Consider the following 16,983-nt stretch of genomic DNA (forward strand, 5'->3'; position numbering starts at 1 on the left):
CAACTTAAAAGCAAAGTAAGTGAAATATAAGGCTTTCCAGCAGAAAAAACCCAACTTTATCTTATTGTCACAGAGGAAGTGTAGTAACATAGGAAAATTACTGAATAAATATTTAAATAAATAATGTTTATTAAATCAACAATGTGTTGTTGCAATCTGTCACAGAATAATAGAATGAACCAGTTCTGTGAGGAATTTTGCTTTGTACATAAAAGAGTCAATAAATTCTGGTGGGAAAAAACTCTAAGTGAAGAGGGCTGTCCTTGAGAATGGAAGCCCAGGGCACAGGAGGACACATGTTCAAGAATGCAGGTCACAACTAGGACAGTAAGGGTGCAGCATGTAGAAAGAAAAGAAGCAAAAAAATGTAACAGAACAGGATAATAGTAAATCTTATACTGCCCAATTAGAAACAAATCAGATTTTTAAGTAGGAAAGTTTAAAGATATAGTTTCTCAGAACAATTGAAAGAAATCTATTCCGAGAAATGAGTGTCACCGTGGAAGACATCACATAGCCTTAAATCAACCAGCTCAGCTTGATGAGCTGGAGACCCTTATTAAAACACAGTTTAGACATACTTTTGGACTTCAATCACAATAAGCAGAAGACAAGGATTGGGGATATCCAAAATAAAAGGTAAACTGGTCAAAAAATAATGAGCTTAAATGTATCTAACAACAGATAAGATATGTAAAAAATGTCATGACACTAACTTTTGGACAGAGGCCTTCAATAGAACGCAGGTCAGTTTTAAAAAAAACAACCCTAGTATCCTTAGATGTGCCATTTGTGTTATATCCAAAGGCAAAAATATCTCTCTTGATAAATGCACATATGGGGGGAGGGAGAAGATAAAAAAGGAAGGTAAGTTGAAACCAGTGGAATGAAATGAAAGGATTTGAGGCGCTACTTGAGTCATGTAGGTAATTGTCAAAATCTGAAAAAACAGCTTTCAGGAAATGGGAAATTATCACAGGCTAAAATAGTAAAGAGAAAAAAAAGGAAAAATGAATAGCAAAGGTAACTGCTAAAAAGCAGTTAAAAATACAAAATCAAATTGAAAGAACCCCCTTAAATATATTAAAAGCAAGAAACTTTTAAGAGTTACTATGTCTTCTAGGAACTTCACGGAATAAAGACTGCAATTAAAGAAGAGAAGGACATTGTTAGGAACGTGGAAGATTTATTTGCGTCAGTCTTTACAATAGAGGATGTTAGGGAGATATCTACTCTTGAGTAATAAAAATAAGGTACTATCAGATGAAGAGGTGCTGGAACAAATCAATCATTTGAAAAGCAGGAAGCCACCAGGACTGAAAATCCTAAATGAGGAGTAGTTGAGCTATGCAATCTTTAATTGAAAAACAACCCCTTTACTGGAAGGTTAGAGAGTAGCAAATGTTTCACATGTATCATAAAAGGAGTTTAGGATGATTCAGGCAATTAAAGATTCATAAATCTTACATCTGTACCTGGCAAATTAAAAATAAGAAAATAAACCACTCAGAAGACCATGAGATGATAGATCTGTACAAAGAAAGATGACACCTCACTCATCTGTTAGAATGTTTTCAGCACATCAGTAAACTACCGTAGTGGTCAAAGGAGAACCAATAGACATAATTTATTTAAACTTGTTTGACAAAGTTTCTCACAAGAGACTGATAAAAAGTATAGGCATAGACAGCTAACTGAAGACCTTTGTTCAGTGTAGCAGCTTTCAGAAGAAGCAAGATATTAAAATTAATCAAGAGCAGGACTGAGATGATAAAGAAAAACAACATTATATAAATCAGTGCTGCAGCCTCATCTGAACTGTTGTGTGCAGTACTGGTTTCTACATCTTAGAAAGATACCAGAGAACTAGGAGGTGTTTAAGAGAAAGTGACAAGAATTATAGAAACATGTTTTTGTGGAAACAGATTTGGATATCTCAAAAGGATATTAAACAGAGGCATGACAAAAATATGTGACATAATTGCTGGAAGTTAGCCAGAATCTCACTTTCCCCTGCCTAAATAGAAGAATATGGTGACACATAATTAAATCAAAAGGTAGCAAATTTAACAGAAGTGATACAAATTAGTTTTTACTTAAGATTTATGCCAGGGGACTCTTTATTTGATAATGTTGAGATAGAAAAGAACCAGAAGATTGAAAACAACTAGGTGCTTATGTGGACAACAGGAATATATGGAGTTAAACTAGCAAAATGAGTATTGCAGGGGAACTTGAACTTATTTGGAGACTTAAACAGATCTCTGCGTACTGGAGACTAGGTGAGATTTTATGAAGTCAGATTGCCAAAAATAGTCATATTTTGAGTTTTCTGCACCTTCCTCAGGAGTCTTCAAGGGCCACTGTCAGAAGGAGGATGCTGCACAGGCCTCACATGTGATTCATAGCCCTTTTCTGCCCATACTCCTAGTGTCACTTAATGCACAAAATTCACTGCTTCTAGCCCAATTATTGTGACTGAATAACACTATGAAAATATTTAAAGTTGGTAGCAGAATTTAAAAGTACTTGTTAAAACCCTTGCTGAAGAAGCCATACAAAATGAAAACAAAGAAGCAAGAAAATCACTGACCTGTTCAATTTGAAAATTGTCAACCAAACAAAGGTTTGATTGAATTTGGAAGGAGAAATCATTTTCTGATTAAAAAATCAACTTCTGAAAAGAAAATAATTTTTTTAAATATTTCAATTTCAAAATAGAACTTTTTATTCATCCCTACCCCTCAGTCAAGCTATATATTCTTGAGCACCATCTACTGGTGCTGCATTATTAATTAGCTATTTATGACTATACAAATCACTTCTCTAATAAAATTAAATAGAATCTCATAATCCTTCAAAATATATTTAAAATTGAGAAGGCAGAACATAATTTATTATTTATTAAATTAATCTTTCCTCTTAATAACTAACACTGATGAAATTCAAATAGAATCAGAACTGAAAAGAGAAATGCAACATTTCTCAGTAGTTTGTAACTTCCGCAACCAGAAAATGTATGCAAGTCCATGAAATTATTTCAAATTTACACTTCCTCTCAACCTGTTAGAGCAAAAAAATAATTTTCCTCTTTTCACATTTAGCTATTTGTTGAATTATACTATACCTGTAATATGGCCAGCATCTTCCATTTTATTTTTTTGCTTCAGACTAAGTTAAATAATATTTCTCTTGAAATGGTCACACCAGCTTTGGATTTAATATTTTTCCTGACTTAAAGCAGGGAAATACAGTTGGTGTAACACAGTAGAATACGTAATGCAGAGTAGAAAGACTATTCTTGCCAAAGAGGATTCTGAAGAGCCTTGTATGTCTGAGTAAAGTGGGATGTGAGGAACACACCAATGCCACTTCTACATAATCTAAGAGGCTCAGTGAAAATGTCCCTCAACTCTTACCTGTACGTTGACTCTATAACCAATTTCCCTTATTATGTACGTAGAAGGACATAGCTAAGTGTCTGTAACTATGGAGTCAGTTAAACATGATATAATAACAAAGAGATTAATGTCTTTGTTGAAAAACCTTTTAATGATTTTTTTTGAAATGTGTGCCTTCAGTATTAGAGATAGACTGTCTTATTTTCTCAAAGGAGTAACACTGTAGGCTGCAACAGTGACCTTGACTTGAAAAGAATCCCCCTGAAGGGTGACAGGTGATTGAATGAGAGAACAGTCCATTCTCCAAAGACATTTGCTTTAAATTGTGGTCTTCCTTTTACAACTTATACAAAAAATATCAGTGATATTTAATTACGGTTCCAATTGTGTTAAATTTTGTGTTCTGTTCACTAAAATCTGGACTGAAATCTTATAGCTGCTGTCACCAAGATACCAAAAATCTCAGTGCTATTGGAGATTGGGGAAAAAAACAAATCAAACCAAAAAACTAAAAACTAGAAAAAGTTCTTAATATATTCCATCCAACATATTAAATTGGGCAAGCCTCATTTTTCTCACTAATACAGAGATTACTTAAAAATATTACTTTCCTCCCTCTTTCCTAATTTGGATCAAACCCAATCTTTCTGAAACAATTGCATTGAGTCTAGAAAGCAGCACTATAAATTTAGCACTGACTATGTTGTGCCTCTCCCTACCACATTACTACTGAGCAACATAACACTTCTTTCAGTGCCTTGATACTTTCTTTGTAGTACAGATGGTACCACGCGTACCATGCAGGGCTGACAGCCCTCCCATGAAAGTGTGGGATTGCATTAATACATTATTCTTAGGTTTTAACAGAGGTACTCAAACAAGATGGATCTACTCAATATTTCCAAATTATGCATATAGGTTCACTTTACATCTGCCCTTCAGGCTTTAGTTTACAAATAAATGTACATACAAAACAGTACCATTCCAAACACAAATGATCTGCATGCCCAAATTAAACAAACATACTGTCACATTTCTATTTATTTATATTTTGCAGACTTAAACATATCCTGACTCTCACTTCTAAGCTATCAAAATTCTAGGTTTTTCTTATCTCAAATGCTGCATGACACCTGGCAAACAAAATTATTTCTCAAGTTGGCCTCAGTTCAAGCAGAAAGGCACATGCAAGTGGGTCATGGATATTAGTATACTTAGTAAAATGGTGTAGCTTATTTTAGTTAGTTCCAGTCATTAAAACTTGTATTGCTCAAGTCTAATTGTGGCAAATATTGTACAGAAATTTGCAGAGTGGTCTGTGCTTCCATGCCATCCCATCTTATTCCATCTCATTCCTCTCTTTTTCAGCTCTAACAGTTAACATAAGCATGACTAGTGCAACTTCCACCCTTTCCTTCAGTTCTTAGACAAGAGGCTAAGGAGTTTTCCCTCCCATATTGCTCTCCAGCATTGCCATGTCTTCACAAAATTGAAAAGTGCAATTTAATCTCCGGGTTGGAATACCTTGGAGATTACTAAAGACAATGGTTTACTGTACATTCTGTATTTACTATTTTTTCATTCCCACTCACAATTAAAGGAGCTACAACTTACCAATGCTGTAAGAAACAGGTGAAAGAGTTCACTCAGGATGGGGGTTTTTGTGACTTACCCTATAGTTCTACATATAATATAAAGGCGGTGAAAAAGTATTTGAACCCTGCATTGTATATACACCTTTGATTTGTTCTTCTCATATCACCCTTTCAAGGAACTGAACTTCCATATATGTATTTCAACATGATCATCATCCACAGATAGTATGGAATGTCACCAAATCTGAGAGAATATAATTATCACTAAGCCAGTAGCAGTTCAGTTTTCATTGCATTGTGTTTGCTGGGCGTAGATTCTGCACATCTCTCACATTTTCCTTGGTTTGGGTAGATATTTTTTGTTTTATTTTGACAAAAAGGACATAAAGTATTATGATTGTAGAAGCTAGCAGGGATGTGGTTCACAGCTTGTGCCTATGGAAAATACAGTAAAAAGCTATAACCATGCTTTCATATACTTTGGTCAAAAGTGGTTTGTGACCAGCAATACCTCTGATCAGAATTTGTGCAGCATGTAATTGTAAACATAAAAGCTCTCTAATACTGGAACTCAAACCTTGCAGGGGCTAGAACATAGTTGTAGGGGAGAAAACTATTTAGTTTAAGGACTGATTGGTTTGGAAGTCTTCCAGAAGTTTAAACCTTCATTTCATCAGGGTAAGTGGGAGATCCTGTAGCCATGTTGCATATGAACTTTGAAGGTGTGGAGGGGCTGTGTTGCCCCACAGCCTTAGCAGGGCCTTGTGCTCTGTGCAGAATGGCAGTGGTGGGAGCACACTGCAGCCAGACTGAGAGCTGCTGACTGACAGCAGTATTTATTAAAATGTCATCTCCTAATTTTCACGCCAGATATCTGTTGTCGTATAGACTGCCCCAATATCTCACGCCAGCGGGAAGGGCCAGAGAATAACCCAACCTGCCCTGAGAAGCAAGAGGGATACTGCCTGAGGGGAGGCAGAAAAGGCATATCCAATACTGTCCAGCTGTAGCAAAATCACACACACATCCCCACCCCCGCCCCCCAAAAACCCAACAAACTCTGTATGTGGGGTGGTACCCTGTTTGTGGCACGACTCTTTCCACGAACCTCTCCCCCGCACCTGTCGGACCCCACCGGCGGTAACGGGGTCACTTCAGCCGCTGTTGCCTCGCAAACTCCGCTCGCAGCCGGGGCACTGGGCACCCCCTCCCGGGAGCGCCACCGGCTTCCCCATCCCTCCCCGTGCAGAGGGCGGCCAGCGGCAGCCGGGGGAAGGGATGCGATCGGGCACAGCCTTATCTCTGTCAGGGAACAAAACCGGCGTTAATTGCAGGCGCGCTGAGAAAATTGCTATTGTTTCCAGTCAAAGGCGGGCGGCAGTTTGAGAGGGTTTATCCCTGGAGCCTTGTATCAGTTAATCTGCATCGCGGGGCCGAGCCGACAGCTCCTGGGGATGCGGCGAAGGGGGGTTGTGCTTTGGAAGGGAAAAACAAGAGAAGGCAGATCAAGCACGGGCTTCCCGCCCCGTCGTCCCCGTTTTCCTCGCTCCCCGCCCGAGGGTTTTCCTTACGCCGGGGCGCACCGGCCCCAGCGCTGGGAACGGCGGCCAAACACCCCCCCCCCCCAGCCGCGGCGAACTGCGTTTGTGGGGCGCGCTCGAGGCCACGCAGCCGTGACGCGCGGAACGCACCGCGGGCGCACCCGCCGGAGCGCGCCGCGCACACGCGCGCACACGCGCGGAGCGAGGCGCAGAGGCGCGCACGCAGACACCCCCCAGCTGGGGGCGCGCATGGAGCGCGCACATGCGCGCACTCACGCACCGGCATTCACGGGGGCGGGCGGGCGCTCACACACACACACACACACGCGGGCGCGCACCCGGGCGCGCACCCGCGGCACGCACACATAGAGCCACACGCAGCGGCACCGACGCGCTACCGCTCCCGCCGTACTCCCTGCGCGCCCGGCGTTCGCACCGCTTCCCGAGATCGGCAGCCAACGATCCCCCCGCCGCTGTCCGGCCATTAGTGCCTGAGGGGGGGAGGAGGAGGGAGGAAGGAGGAATAAGTCTATTAGTAATAACAACAACAAAACCCACCAACAAATCCGCACTAGCGCCTCGGTCCTTCTCTCAGACCGTCGACTGCCTGATATCGCCGCGCATCGGGCTGCTGTGCTGAGACTTTGTTTCAAGTAAAAAAAAAAACAAAGCCAACAAAACAAAACAAAAAAACCTTCGCTTGCTCAGCCACTTCCATTTTTTCCCTTGCAGTCTCGCTGGTTTGAGGTGGTTGTGGTTTTGTTTTTGTTTTTTTCTTTTCCCTTCATGTGGTTGGATTTGGTGGATCCGGAGCCAAAGCTGCTTTTTTTCCTCGGTGGGGTGTGCGTGTGCCGTGCGGGGATTTTCTCGCTGCGTTTTTTATCTTCTGCTGCTTTTTTAATCTTGGTTTTGAACCTGAGCCGGGAAAGATGGGAAACGGTGCTTCCGTCAGAAGGGGAATCTCTCCATCACTGTTGTTGGGACGTGTGCCTGTGGTGCTAGTGTTTTAGAGAAATAGCCTGACAGCTTTCGGAGTGGAAGGTAAGGGTGCCCGGGGCATTTCCATTTCCCATTTCCAGGGATTACGACTGGATAGCTTTTAGCTTGGGATTCCGGGGAGGAGGCGGCGGAGGAGGGGGACAGGCTGTTGCTGAAGGATAGAGAGACAGAGAGAGAGAGACAGCACATACGAAATGATCTCCGCATTTACTTCAGCGCTGCAGTTTAAAAGTTAGAGAAGTCTGTCTTGCGACAGGACGGCTTCCCTGAGAGTAATTTCCAGCAAGACCGAGAAAACCTGAGGTTTGTGCACGATTGGGGTGATTTGGATGAGGGGGGGAAGGGGAAAGGGGGGGGATGTTAGGTTAATAGGAAGTTAAAATAAGAGAAGTCAGTGGGTCTTCTGTTGGGGAAAAAAAATAAATGGAGTGATGGCGCCGTCTATGTTCGGCTAAACTACAGTGTCACCTAGAAAATCAGTTTGGGGAATATCCAAGCCCGTTTCTTTTCAGCAGAAGAGGATTCTCCCCCTACCCAAATGGGCAACCTTAAGCCTCCGTGGCCATTCTTTAACTCTGTCTTTCATGGAAAAGGAAGATCTTTTAAATCTGAGTAGCTAATCCTTTCCATGAGCAGATTCACTCTACATCTAGCAATATTGCAAAGTAACTGAAATGCTGTCGACACACTCAGTTTTTGTGTCTGTGTGCATGTGTGTGTGTGTAATGCACATAGGGAGAGAGAGATTAACACAGTGTTGTATTTCAGTAGCATTGCATGAACAAATGCACAACTAAAATGAGGGCTATTTGATTACATTTCTTCATAGAAGACAGCCTAGCACTGCAGCCGTCTTTATTTTTCTAGTGCAGATATTACATAGGATGGGAAAAGTCAGAGGCTTTTTTCCTTTTCAAACGGAAAAGCAAATAAGCTCCCTTTCTGCTTTCCAGATTATAAAATTAATCCTTTTTCATGGGTGGAATTCCTAATTTAGACACTTATTGTCACATTGGCTTTCAACGCCTACACCATCCTGAATAACACTGCGCAGAACTGCATTGCCTGCAAAGTGCTTCAGCAAAGGGGAAATTGTTTCCAGAATTCCCAATAAGTTTCCCTTTCTTAAATCCTTAAATGCTGTACCAACCCTACTTGGAAAAGGAGGACCATGCTATTCATGGAGACGGATGCTCAGAAAGAAGAAGATCTGACGGTGTGGATAGACCCAGCAGCAGCTCTGCTCTTTTTTCTTTTTTTCTTTTTTTTTAAACCTCTGCTATAAAGAGGGTTAGAGTTGGTGCTGCTTTTTGCCCATTTCAGGATTCAGAGTTTGCATTATAATCTAGGAGATACGAAAATCTCTTCAAGGGAGTTTAATCTGGTGACTTGCTGTGTGTTACGCAATGGGAAACAGAAGATGCCTTGCTGTTTGGTGAGGAGATGAAAAGCTAGGCAAAGACATATCAAAACTCAGTACCGGTGCCTGTGTGTATGTCTGCCTCTGCTGACAGAGCAACAGTGGAAGAGACTGCAATTTAGAGAGTTTTGAGGTTAGGTTGGTATCACTGCTTTCTGCTTGCATTTAAGAGTAGAAGGTGAAAAGGTACTCATTTGTAAGAGAGAAGCAACTTCTCAAAGCTTAATGCTGAGAACATTAAATTTCATTTTTTTATATCATTAGAGAGGTAAATATAACTAAGTTTTGCTGTATTAAACTAGGCCACTGTTAAGAGATCAGAGCATGTGAAGGCTGTGAGGGTTGACAGGTGCAGTGAAACAGCTTTATTTGGAGATACTAGCAGAGAAAATGTAATATGTCTTTCATTGTTAAAGCGCATGGCTGCAAAACATAGGAGCTAATCAGACAGTACAAGATATTTGTAATGAGAGGGCAAATGCAGTCCAATAGGTGCAGAGATCCTGCTGTAGCACTGCCAGCTATATAGAGCTACTGGTTTTAGATACTAATGCTGTGATCTATTTTATATATCCTTAGAGGTTGAAGCACATTGAAAGTATTATCTTAAAAAGCTGGCATTAAGTGGTAATGTCAGACTAGCAGTAGTTTCATCCATCTGTCTTTGTTTCTTTCTTCAGTAGTGTAAAATTTTGTTAATTCATTAATCTCAGTATTTGCTGCCTGAGTTTTCTTTTTATAGAGACCTCTATATACCAGGTGGCTGGAGTGAAGGCATGTAGGCATATGGGAGATAATGTTCCATCTGTAACAAATAGTAATTTGTGCATTTTTAAATTGTAGCTGTAATTCTTCAGTTACTTATCAGACTTAATAGAAAAATAATGTATAAAAACAAATGCTACTGGCTTTCTTGTTCTACTCCGGTGAAAATATGCCATGTGCATGTTGTATATGCACATACATGACTAGAGCAGATTACTTATTTACTTTTTGAAGAAATAAATAAATATCCCTTCTCTTGGTCTTTCGGGTAAGGCATCTAGGTTTTCACTTAAGTTGAGCAGTTCTAGTCCACGCCATGATGACTACATCCTAGAGAGGAGAGGACATTCCTATTAATAATCTAATAGATGTTGAGTTTTAATTTGCCTGTTGAAGACGTGTCTGTCGCGGTGGCCACGTGATGGCGCTGTGAACACAGCGGCAACCCCGGCCCTTGCGTTATAAAATAAAAATTACCTGCCCTTCTTTCTGAAAGGGCTCTAACTGCAAGCTTGAAAACAGCTGGCTCGAATATTGGAAGGAGTTTGGTTTTCTATGCGTGAAGAATTCTACTTGCATTTTTATTTCATTTCATCTCCTGCAGGCCAAATGACATAGGATGAAGGCTGTTCGTAATTTGCTGATTTATATATTTTCCACCTATCTACTGGTTATGTTTGGATTTAATGCTGCCCAAGACTTCTGGTGTTCCACGTTGGTGAAGGGGGTCATTTATGGATCGTATTCTGTAAGTGAAATGTTTCCTAAAAACTTCACAAACTGCACTTGGACGCTGGAAAATCCAGATCCAACCAAATATAGTATTTACCTGAAATTTTCCAAAAAGGACTTCAGCTGCTCCAACTTTTCCCTCTTGGCTTATCAGTTTGATCATTTTTCCCATGAAAAAATAAAGGATCTTTTAAAAAATAACCATTCTATAATGCAGCTCTGCAATTCCAAGAATGCTTTTGTATTTCTGCAGTATGATAAGAATTTTATTCAGATACGTCGTGTCTATCCTATCAACTTCCCAGGATTACACAAAAAAGAAGAAGACCAAAAATCCTTCTTTGAATTTTTGGTGTTAAACAAGGTGAGCCCAAGCCAGTTTGGGTGCCATGTGTTATGCACTTGGTTGGAGAGCTGCTTGAAATCTGAGAACGGCAGAACTGAGTCCTGTGGGATCATGTATACAAAATGCACCTGCCCTCAGCATTTGGGAGAATGGGGAATAGACGACCAGTCCCTGGTGTTGCTCAATAATGTGGTGCTGCCCCTCAATGAGCAGACGGAAGGCTGCCTGACCCAGGAGCTGCAAACCACCCAGGTCTGCAACCTCACCAGAGAAGCCAAACGGCCGCCAAAAGAAGGTAGGTGCTTCTTGGAGGGGGGCTGAATGCCATGCCAATGTGTAAGTCCTGCTGCCAGCTCTCCTTAATACTCACATTCATTTGAGTTGCTCTCCACTCTGACTCTCCTCTAAATGAGGCAAAAGGGCTGGAGAAGAGGCACACTCTCTCAAGGCAGGGAAGGCTGCATCTTCATTTCTAAACTGGTCTAGGCTTCAGCATATAGTTCTGCTGAGCACTGTTGAAACTCCTCACAAGTAAAATCCATCTGTTTTAAGGCCTCAGTTACAGTAATGCCCACAGGTGGTGAGCCAGGAATTGCTCTCCCCCCTCACTGCCTCTCTACTGCAACCACCCAACTACAAAACCTTGGCCCTCATGATACCCTCAACTTTGCAGGGAAAACATTTCCAAAGGCATGCAGGCAACCTGAGAAAAGACCAAGAGATTTACCATGTTCAAGACACCTGGTCCCAACTGGGCCAGACCTCAACAACCTTAAAACAAACCAAAAGCAAATGCAATTCCTCAGGGTGAACGCTCTGCCTGAGATGCCTGGAGATGTGAGACACTGTGCAGGCAGGACACGCTGCTTTAACCTGCTGGGAGCTCTGTGAAGGGGCCAGGGGCTGCTGCTGCACCTGTTCTCCAGGCAGCCTTGGCTCCCGGAGATGAAGGGTGAGAATCTCATTGCAGTATTAGAGAGAAAGGGGGGTGTTGATTTGTCATTCCCAGCAGCTGCTTCATTCCCAGCAGCTGCTTCATGTCCCTGCTGCAAAAAGGGGGCAGTTGTGGAACAGTGGGAAGACAGGGGTCCAGCAGTTAGCATGGCATCCCTCTGGTTAGTCCCCCTGCTACATACCTCCTTTTTCAGCCTGTCATTTTGGGGAAGTCGAGACGGGGAGGAGATGATTTTAGGAAGGACATCGGGGGGTTGCTAGGCAGGGAAAGCATGGACTGAGCCTAGATGGGGGCTCTGGCCGAAACCTATGGGCGAGGGGTCCTTCAGGAGGTGCCGTATGGGAATGGGGGAAGGGGGCGTAAGTCATCGAGCCTGGGATATTGCATTTTAATGCAGGAAATGTTCCCTCTCTCCTTGTTTTTTGCATAGCCACAAAGCTCTCAGTCTGTGGCGAGGCAGTGCCAAGCTCCCAGCCCCCCTAATAGAAGTTGCTTTGTGGAGGAATGTAACATTGACACGTTGTTAAGAGAGGATTTTCTTTAAGGGCAGCCAAGCCCCAGTGCTGTGGGAGAAGAAAAGCTGAACTCGTTCCAGCTGCCGCGGCCAAGGGCAGGGCAGGGGGAGGGGGACATTTTCGGTGTCCTGCGGCTCCGCGCCTCTCCTGGCAGTCAAGAGCCCGGCATCAGAAGGATGCTAAAGGATGGGAGAGGCTCGGCTGCCGTAAAAACCTCCCAGAGAAGCCAGTGCAGCGGCAGGGATGGTATTTAACAACGTTTATAGCTAATTAGTGCCCAGGGAGGCGGGGGCAGCCCGGCTGCAGCAGGCGGAGCCGGGCAGGAGCCCCGGGCGCTGCGCGGGGGCGCCGCCGCCTCCTCTGCCCTGCGCGCAGGGCTCGCACCGCCCGGCCGTGGGTGGGAGGCACCGCTTGCGCCCCCTCAGCCTCCGCCGAGTGAGGGATGGGAGTCACGGCGGAGCCACAGAACCCTTTCGGAAAAAAAAACAACAAACACCGCAGACCGGAACACGCGTAGGAAGCGCCGCCGCGGTGCGGGGTCGCTCCGCGTTCTCAGCCTCGCAATGGTCCCGCGGGACCCCGCGGAGGGGCGGGTGGCGCATCCCCTGCGGCCCCGGCGCCGCGGGAGGCACTGCCACCAGGAGAGAAAGCGCATCCCTACCCCTTTCTCCGTCCCTCCCTCCAGTTTCCCTCCCTAGGCACCATGTCTCTGGTGGGGATGGGGGCGAGGGAGAGAGAGCATAGGGGATGTACAGACCGTCGAGTGCCTTCGCATCTTTATCCCAAACACGCCGAATTCCAAGGGGATGTCTCCCAGTTAAAACATCTGTTTCAGAAGAGTACTTAGTGAAAAGGGCAGAGGAAACTTTGGGCAAGCAATTCTTTTGGTTTTTATTCCCTTAAATTTTGAAACACGTTCTCGATAAATTTTGTTTCCAATTTCAGGCACATTTTAATTCTTGCCCATACTTGTGCATTTCCCTGCATATGAACTTCTGAAATGGCATTGTTACAGGGGGTGGAAATTTCACTTGGCAGGTGGAAGGTTTGATTTGCTTGCTTTTAACTGTATTTAGTGAGTTTTTTGGTGTTGCTGAGAACTTTAATATTATTAAAATTATTTCATGTTTATTTAATTGCTTTAATGCACTTGGAAATTGTTCATTAGATTGTTACTCAAAGTTACAATCAGTTTGCAAATTAAGCCTCACAGTACTTCTCAGTAGCAGTATGCTTTTTGCCTTCCGCTTAGTGTTTAAAGCATTTTTCCCTTTCTAGAGAAGACTAAAAATCTGCAAGAGAGGTGTGTTGAGTCATTGTTTTTGGTAGATAGAATTACATTCATTAAGCACATCAGTCAGTGTATTTGTATATATAAAGTTTGTTTGTGGTTCAGTTGGAGGCTTTATTGAGGGATCAAAATGTAGAATGTTCTTGCCACAAACATGATGCAATTCATCTCTTCTGTCCAAAAATATTAAGGCAAGAAGTAAAAAATTTGTTTTCACAGACAGCCTGGTTCAAGTTATATTGGCACAAGTAGCATAAATAAGGTAAACCAGTAACTAAGAGAATGGTTCTTAGGATTCATAGTGGCAAGTGAAAGTACAGTTTGGCTGGTGTAAGTTGAGTTTTAAAGGGAATGGAGTCTTACCTTTGAGAGAGTGTTCTGGATATGGTAAGATTGGATTTGGTTTTGGTGTTTTATGAATTTGTGTATTCTTTTAGGTTTCTTATTGACATTGCCTAGCAATGACTTTTGGAAAGGAATTGCAGAGACCTGACAGCTTTGTACAGTATTATGAAAACACTCCCATTCGTCAGATTTGCTTTAATCAAGCTTGACTGTATGAAGTGCAAAATCTTTTCCCAAAACTATTTCCAGTCACATTTTAGAACCCTTATGTAAATAGAGAGCATTTAGATTAAAGCCTACTGTTTCTATTTTGAACCTCTGACGTTTTTTACATTTTTGAATATGATAAATGGCTTAGAAAAATGGATGAAAGTCAGTATTTTTCCATTTTAAGAAGTGTTGCATTTTACAAAAGATGTGACAAGTATACAATGGATGGTTGTGTTTCTAAATGTGCTGAAATGTTGAACAATAAAAGGAACTAGGTCAAAAAAGAAGCTGTAACTATTACTTTTTTATAAAATTGTTTGGAAATATGGCAGATTATCTCTGGTATCATTGATTAAAGCAATATTGAAAATCTCTACATTTTGACTAAGATCTGATTTCCTCGTATCTAGATCCATTTCTGTAGCCTTACACTTGAGATGCTTGGCCTAGATCAAAGCACTGGCAAAAAGATACCTATACTCCTGTGGGGTCCTGAATTTAATGGCCATGGGGAATTTGTCCTCTTGATCTTCAGTGCTTCGACTGAAGTATGTCATGAAATTTCCGTCTATAAGACACGTCTCAGTTCCAAATCTCATGGACCTGTAAAACCTTTGCATGTAGTCAATCTATACAATTTTTTTTTAAATGAGGACAAGAGAATCCAGAAATGTCTTTTCTTATTGTGGCCATTGAAAAACATAATTTGTGGTTATTTGTAATAATTACTTAGACAGAAACTATAGACAGTTTCCGCTGTCAAATCTGACAGGAAACCTCATAAAACAATGAAAATAATTCTTTGTCCTCTTGCATCCAACAGGAGGAGAGAGAGGATATTCACATTCATTCAATCTCGGCATTCAGAGTTCCAGGCTTAATCCTGTATATCTCATTTGGAAGTCTAAAATAGTTTTAGTAGGGACGTTTTTATTGTGCTAGAAGTGCAGCACTGGTCTACTTTATAACAAATGTTAACACTTCACTATGTACCAGCATCTCTGTAATCAGCAACTGATTTATTTGTTTTTCCTGATTTCATGTCTGAAAACAACAGGGAGATCTTAACAGAGGATTTACTATAATAGACATATCTTTAAAACAGTAATTTATGACACATTGTTGAATAATAGCAAGATACAGGATGCAGATAGCTTTGTGGAGCTTTCATGACATATATGCATTTATTTGTATGTCATTTCCATGCCTGCCCACTTCCTGTTGCACACATTTAAAATGAATTAATAATATTCACCACATACCCAGAGGTCACTAGCTGAATGAGTAGGCTGGACATTCCTAGTCAGAAAGGTATAGTCAGTAACACCATGTCTTATGTGGCTCCATCAGAGGATTTAAACTGTTAAATCAGTGCAGGATTTGTCTAGTAAGAAGAAAAATTACAAAATGGAGTCTAACCACCATACACGTCCACAGTGATATTTAATATTTAGTGTGCAATGACTCTTTGAAACTAAAGCAAAATTTAGAAGATCCAAAATAAATAAAAATGGTTATCCAGAATATTGAATGGGTACAGTAGCGTACTTGGAAGACTTGCAGTAGTTTTTATATCCTGCTGCTTGGAGTGGCTCTTTTATTCATGAGCTCAAGAGGACAAAGGAAGATGAGCAGTAAGGGCAGAACACAATTTTAATTTTGAGTGAAAGGTATTTTTTTGTGATGGGTTACAAAATATTGTTTAAACACTTTAAACAGATATTCTAAAATAACCTCTTACGATGCAGGTTATGAGCAGTTTGTTATCACACTGTTACGAGCACTTTGATCTCAGTAAAAATCTGGACTGGAAAAATAATTTCGTTATAAATACTTTTTTTTTGCATAAATATTGTCCCTCCTAAAATGCTCATGGCCAGAAACATCATAGAAGCTTTATTAAAATCAGCTAAAGACATTCTGTTTATGGGTCTAGTTCCCAGGGGAAGGAAATATTTTATAGTCTCCTGTGGATTCCAGTGTGCTTCATAAAATGCCCTTGTCTACTTATTTTGTTAAAAGAAAATTATCACCCTAAAAATTTTTACTCTTAGTACATATTTGAGTCACTCCAAACCACTCATAATAGGATGTTTCATCACAGTCATGCTAGTTTGCTTTCAAATTCTTAAGTGTTACACTGTAGAAAGAGCATTAATGATTAGAATCTCTTTAAATCAATAAGGCCTATCTTTGTTTTCAAGTATTACATGCGATTATCACTAATGGTTTTAATTTATTTTATGCTGTATTGATCATTTCCACCTGATTTACTTCAGTAAACTTTGAAAATTCCTGCTTTGATGTAAAGTTTAGAAGTTTGTGTGCAAGAGTAATCAGAACTTCATATATTTGTATGGAATTCAGTGGGATTTGAATCAATCCATAAGTGAATTTTCTGATGCCTTCAAAAAGGAAAATACTCAGACCATTGCCTTTACAATACAAAAAACGTACATAAATGTGTTTGCTTCCAGTTATTTAAATACTTTAATAGTAAATGTACTTGTTTCTCTGTCTGCATGGCAATTTCTTAGGTGTCATGGCAATTTCTTAGGTGTCATGGATTATATCAGTACTTTTTTAGCACTTCTCACACTAACAAGATGGCATATTACTTATTTTGTGGGAGATGTCAGCCTGCTTCAGTCTAGCGTTTGGCTTCAGATGGATCAGAACTGTACAGTATAGGTTTTGAATAAAAGTTTGAATACAAGTTTTTCATCAGCTCACTGCTTCTTTGAAACATTAATGGCCTCAGTTGAATAGTATGTTAGAAACAAACCCAGGATTTTAGTTCCCCAACCTGTCTTTTTTCTTGAATTAAACCTCTATTTGTGTACATTATTGCACTCAGGCATTGTGGAG

At 41.2% G+C, this 16,983-nt stretch overlaps 1 protein-coding gene across 8 annotated transcripts in view; it reads left to right on the forward strand.

Moving 5' to 3' along the window:
- The first annotated feature begins 6,929 nt into the window (after nt 1-6,929).
- Nucleotides 6,930-16,983, forward strand: part of ADGRB3 (adhesion G protein-coupled receptor B3) — a 478,263-nt gene continuing 468,209 nt past the window's right edge. For 5 of the 8 annotated variants that reach the window (XM_071548514.1, XM_071548520.1, XM_071548521.1 and 2 more), the window contains exons 1-2: nt 6,930-7,578; nt 10,326-11,094. In XM_071548514.1, the coding sequence (XP_071404615.1) occupies nt 10,341-11,094 (754 nt within the window). In that variant the 5' untranslated portion in view covers nt 6,930-7,578; nt 10,326-10,340. Of the gene's footprint in view, nt 7,579-7,724; nt 7,840-8,597; nt 9,095-10,245; nt 11,095-16,983 lie in introns of those variants that run through there. The other 3 variants (XM_071548517.1, XM_071548516.1, XM_071548515.1) reach the window with 3 other exon arrangements.

Source organism: Pithys albifrons, chromosome 2 (genome assembly GCF_047495875.1).
Source record: "Pithys albifrons albifrons isolate INPA30051 chromosome 2, PitAlb_v1, whole genome shotgun sequence".
Taxonomy (NCBI): Eukaryota; Metazoa; Chordata; class Aves; order Passeriformes; family Thamnophilidae; genus Pithys; species Pithys albifrons.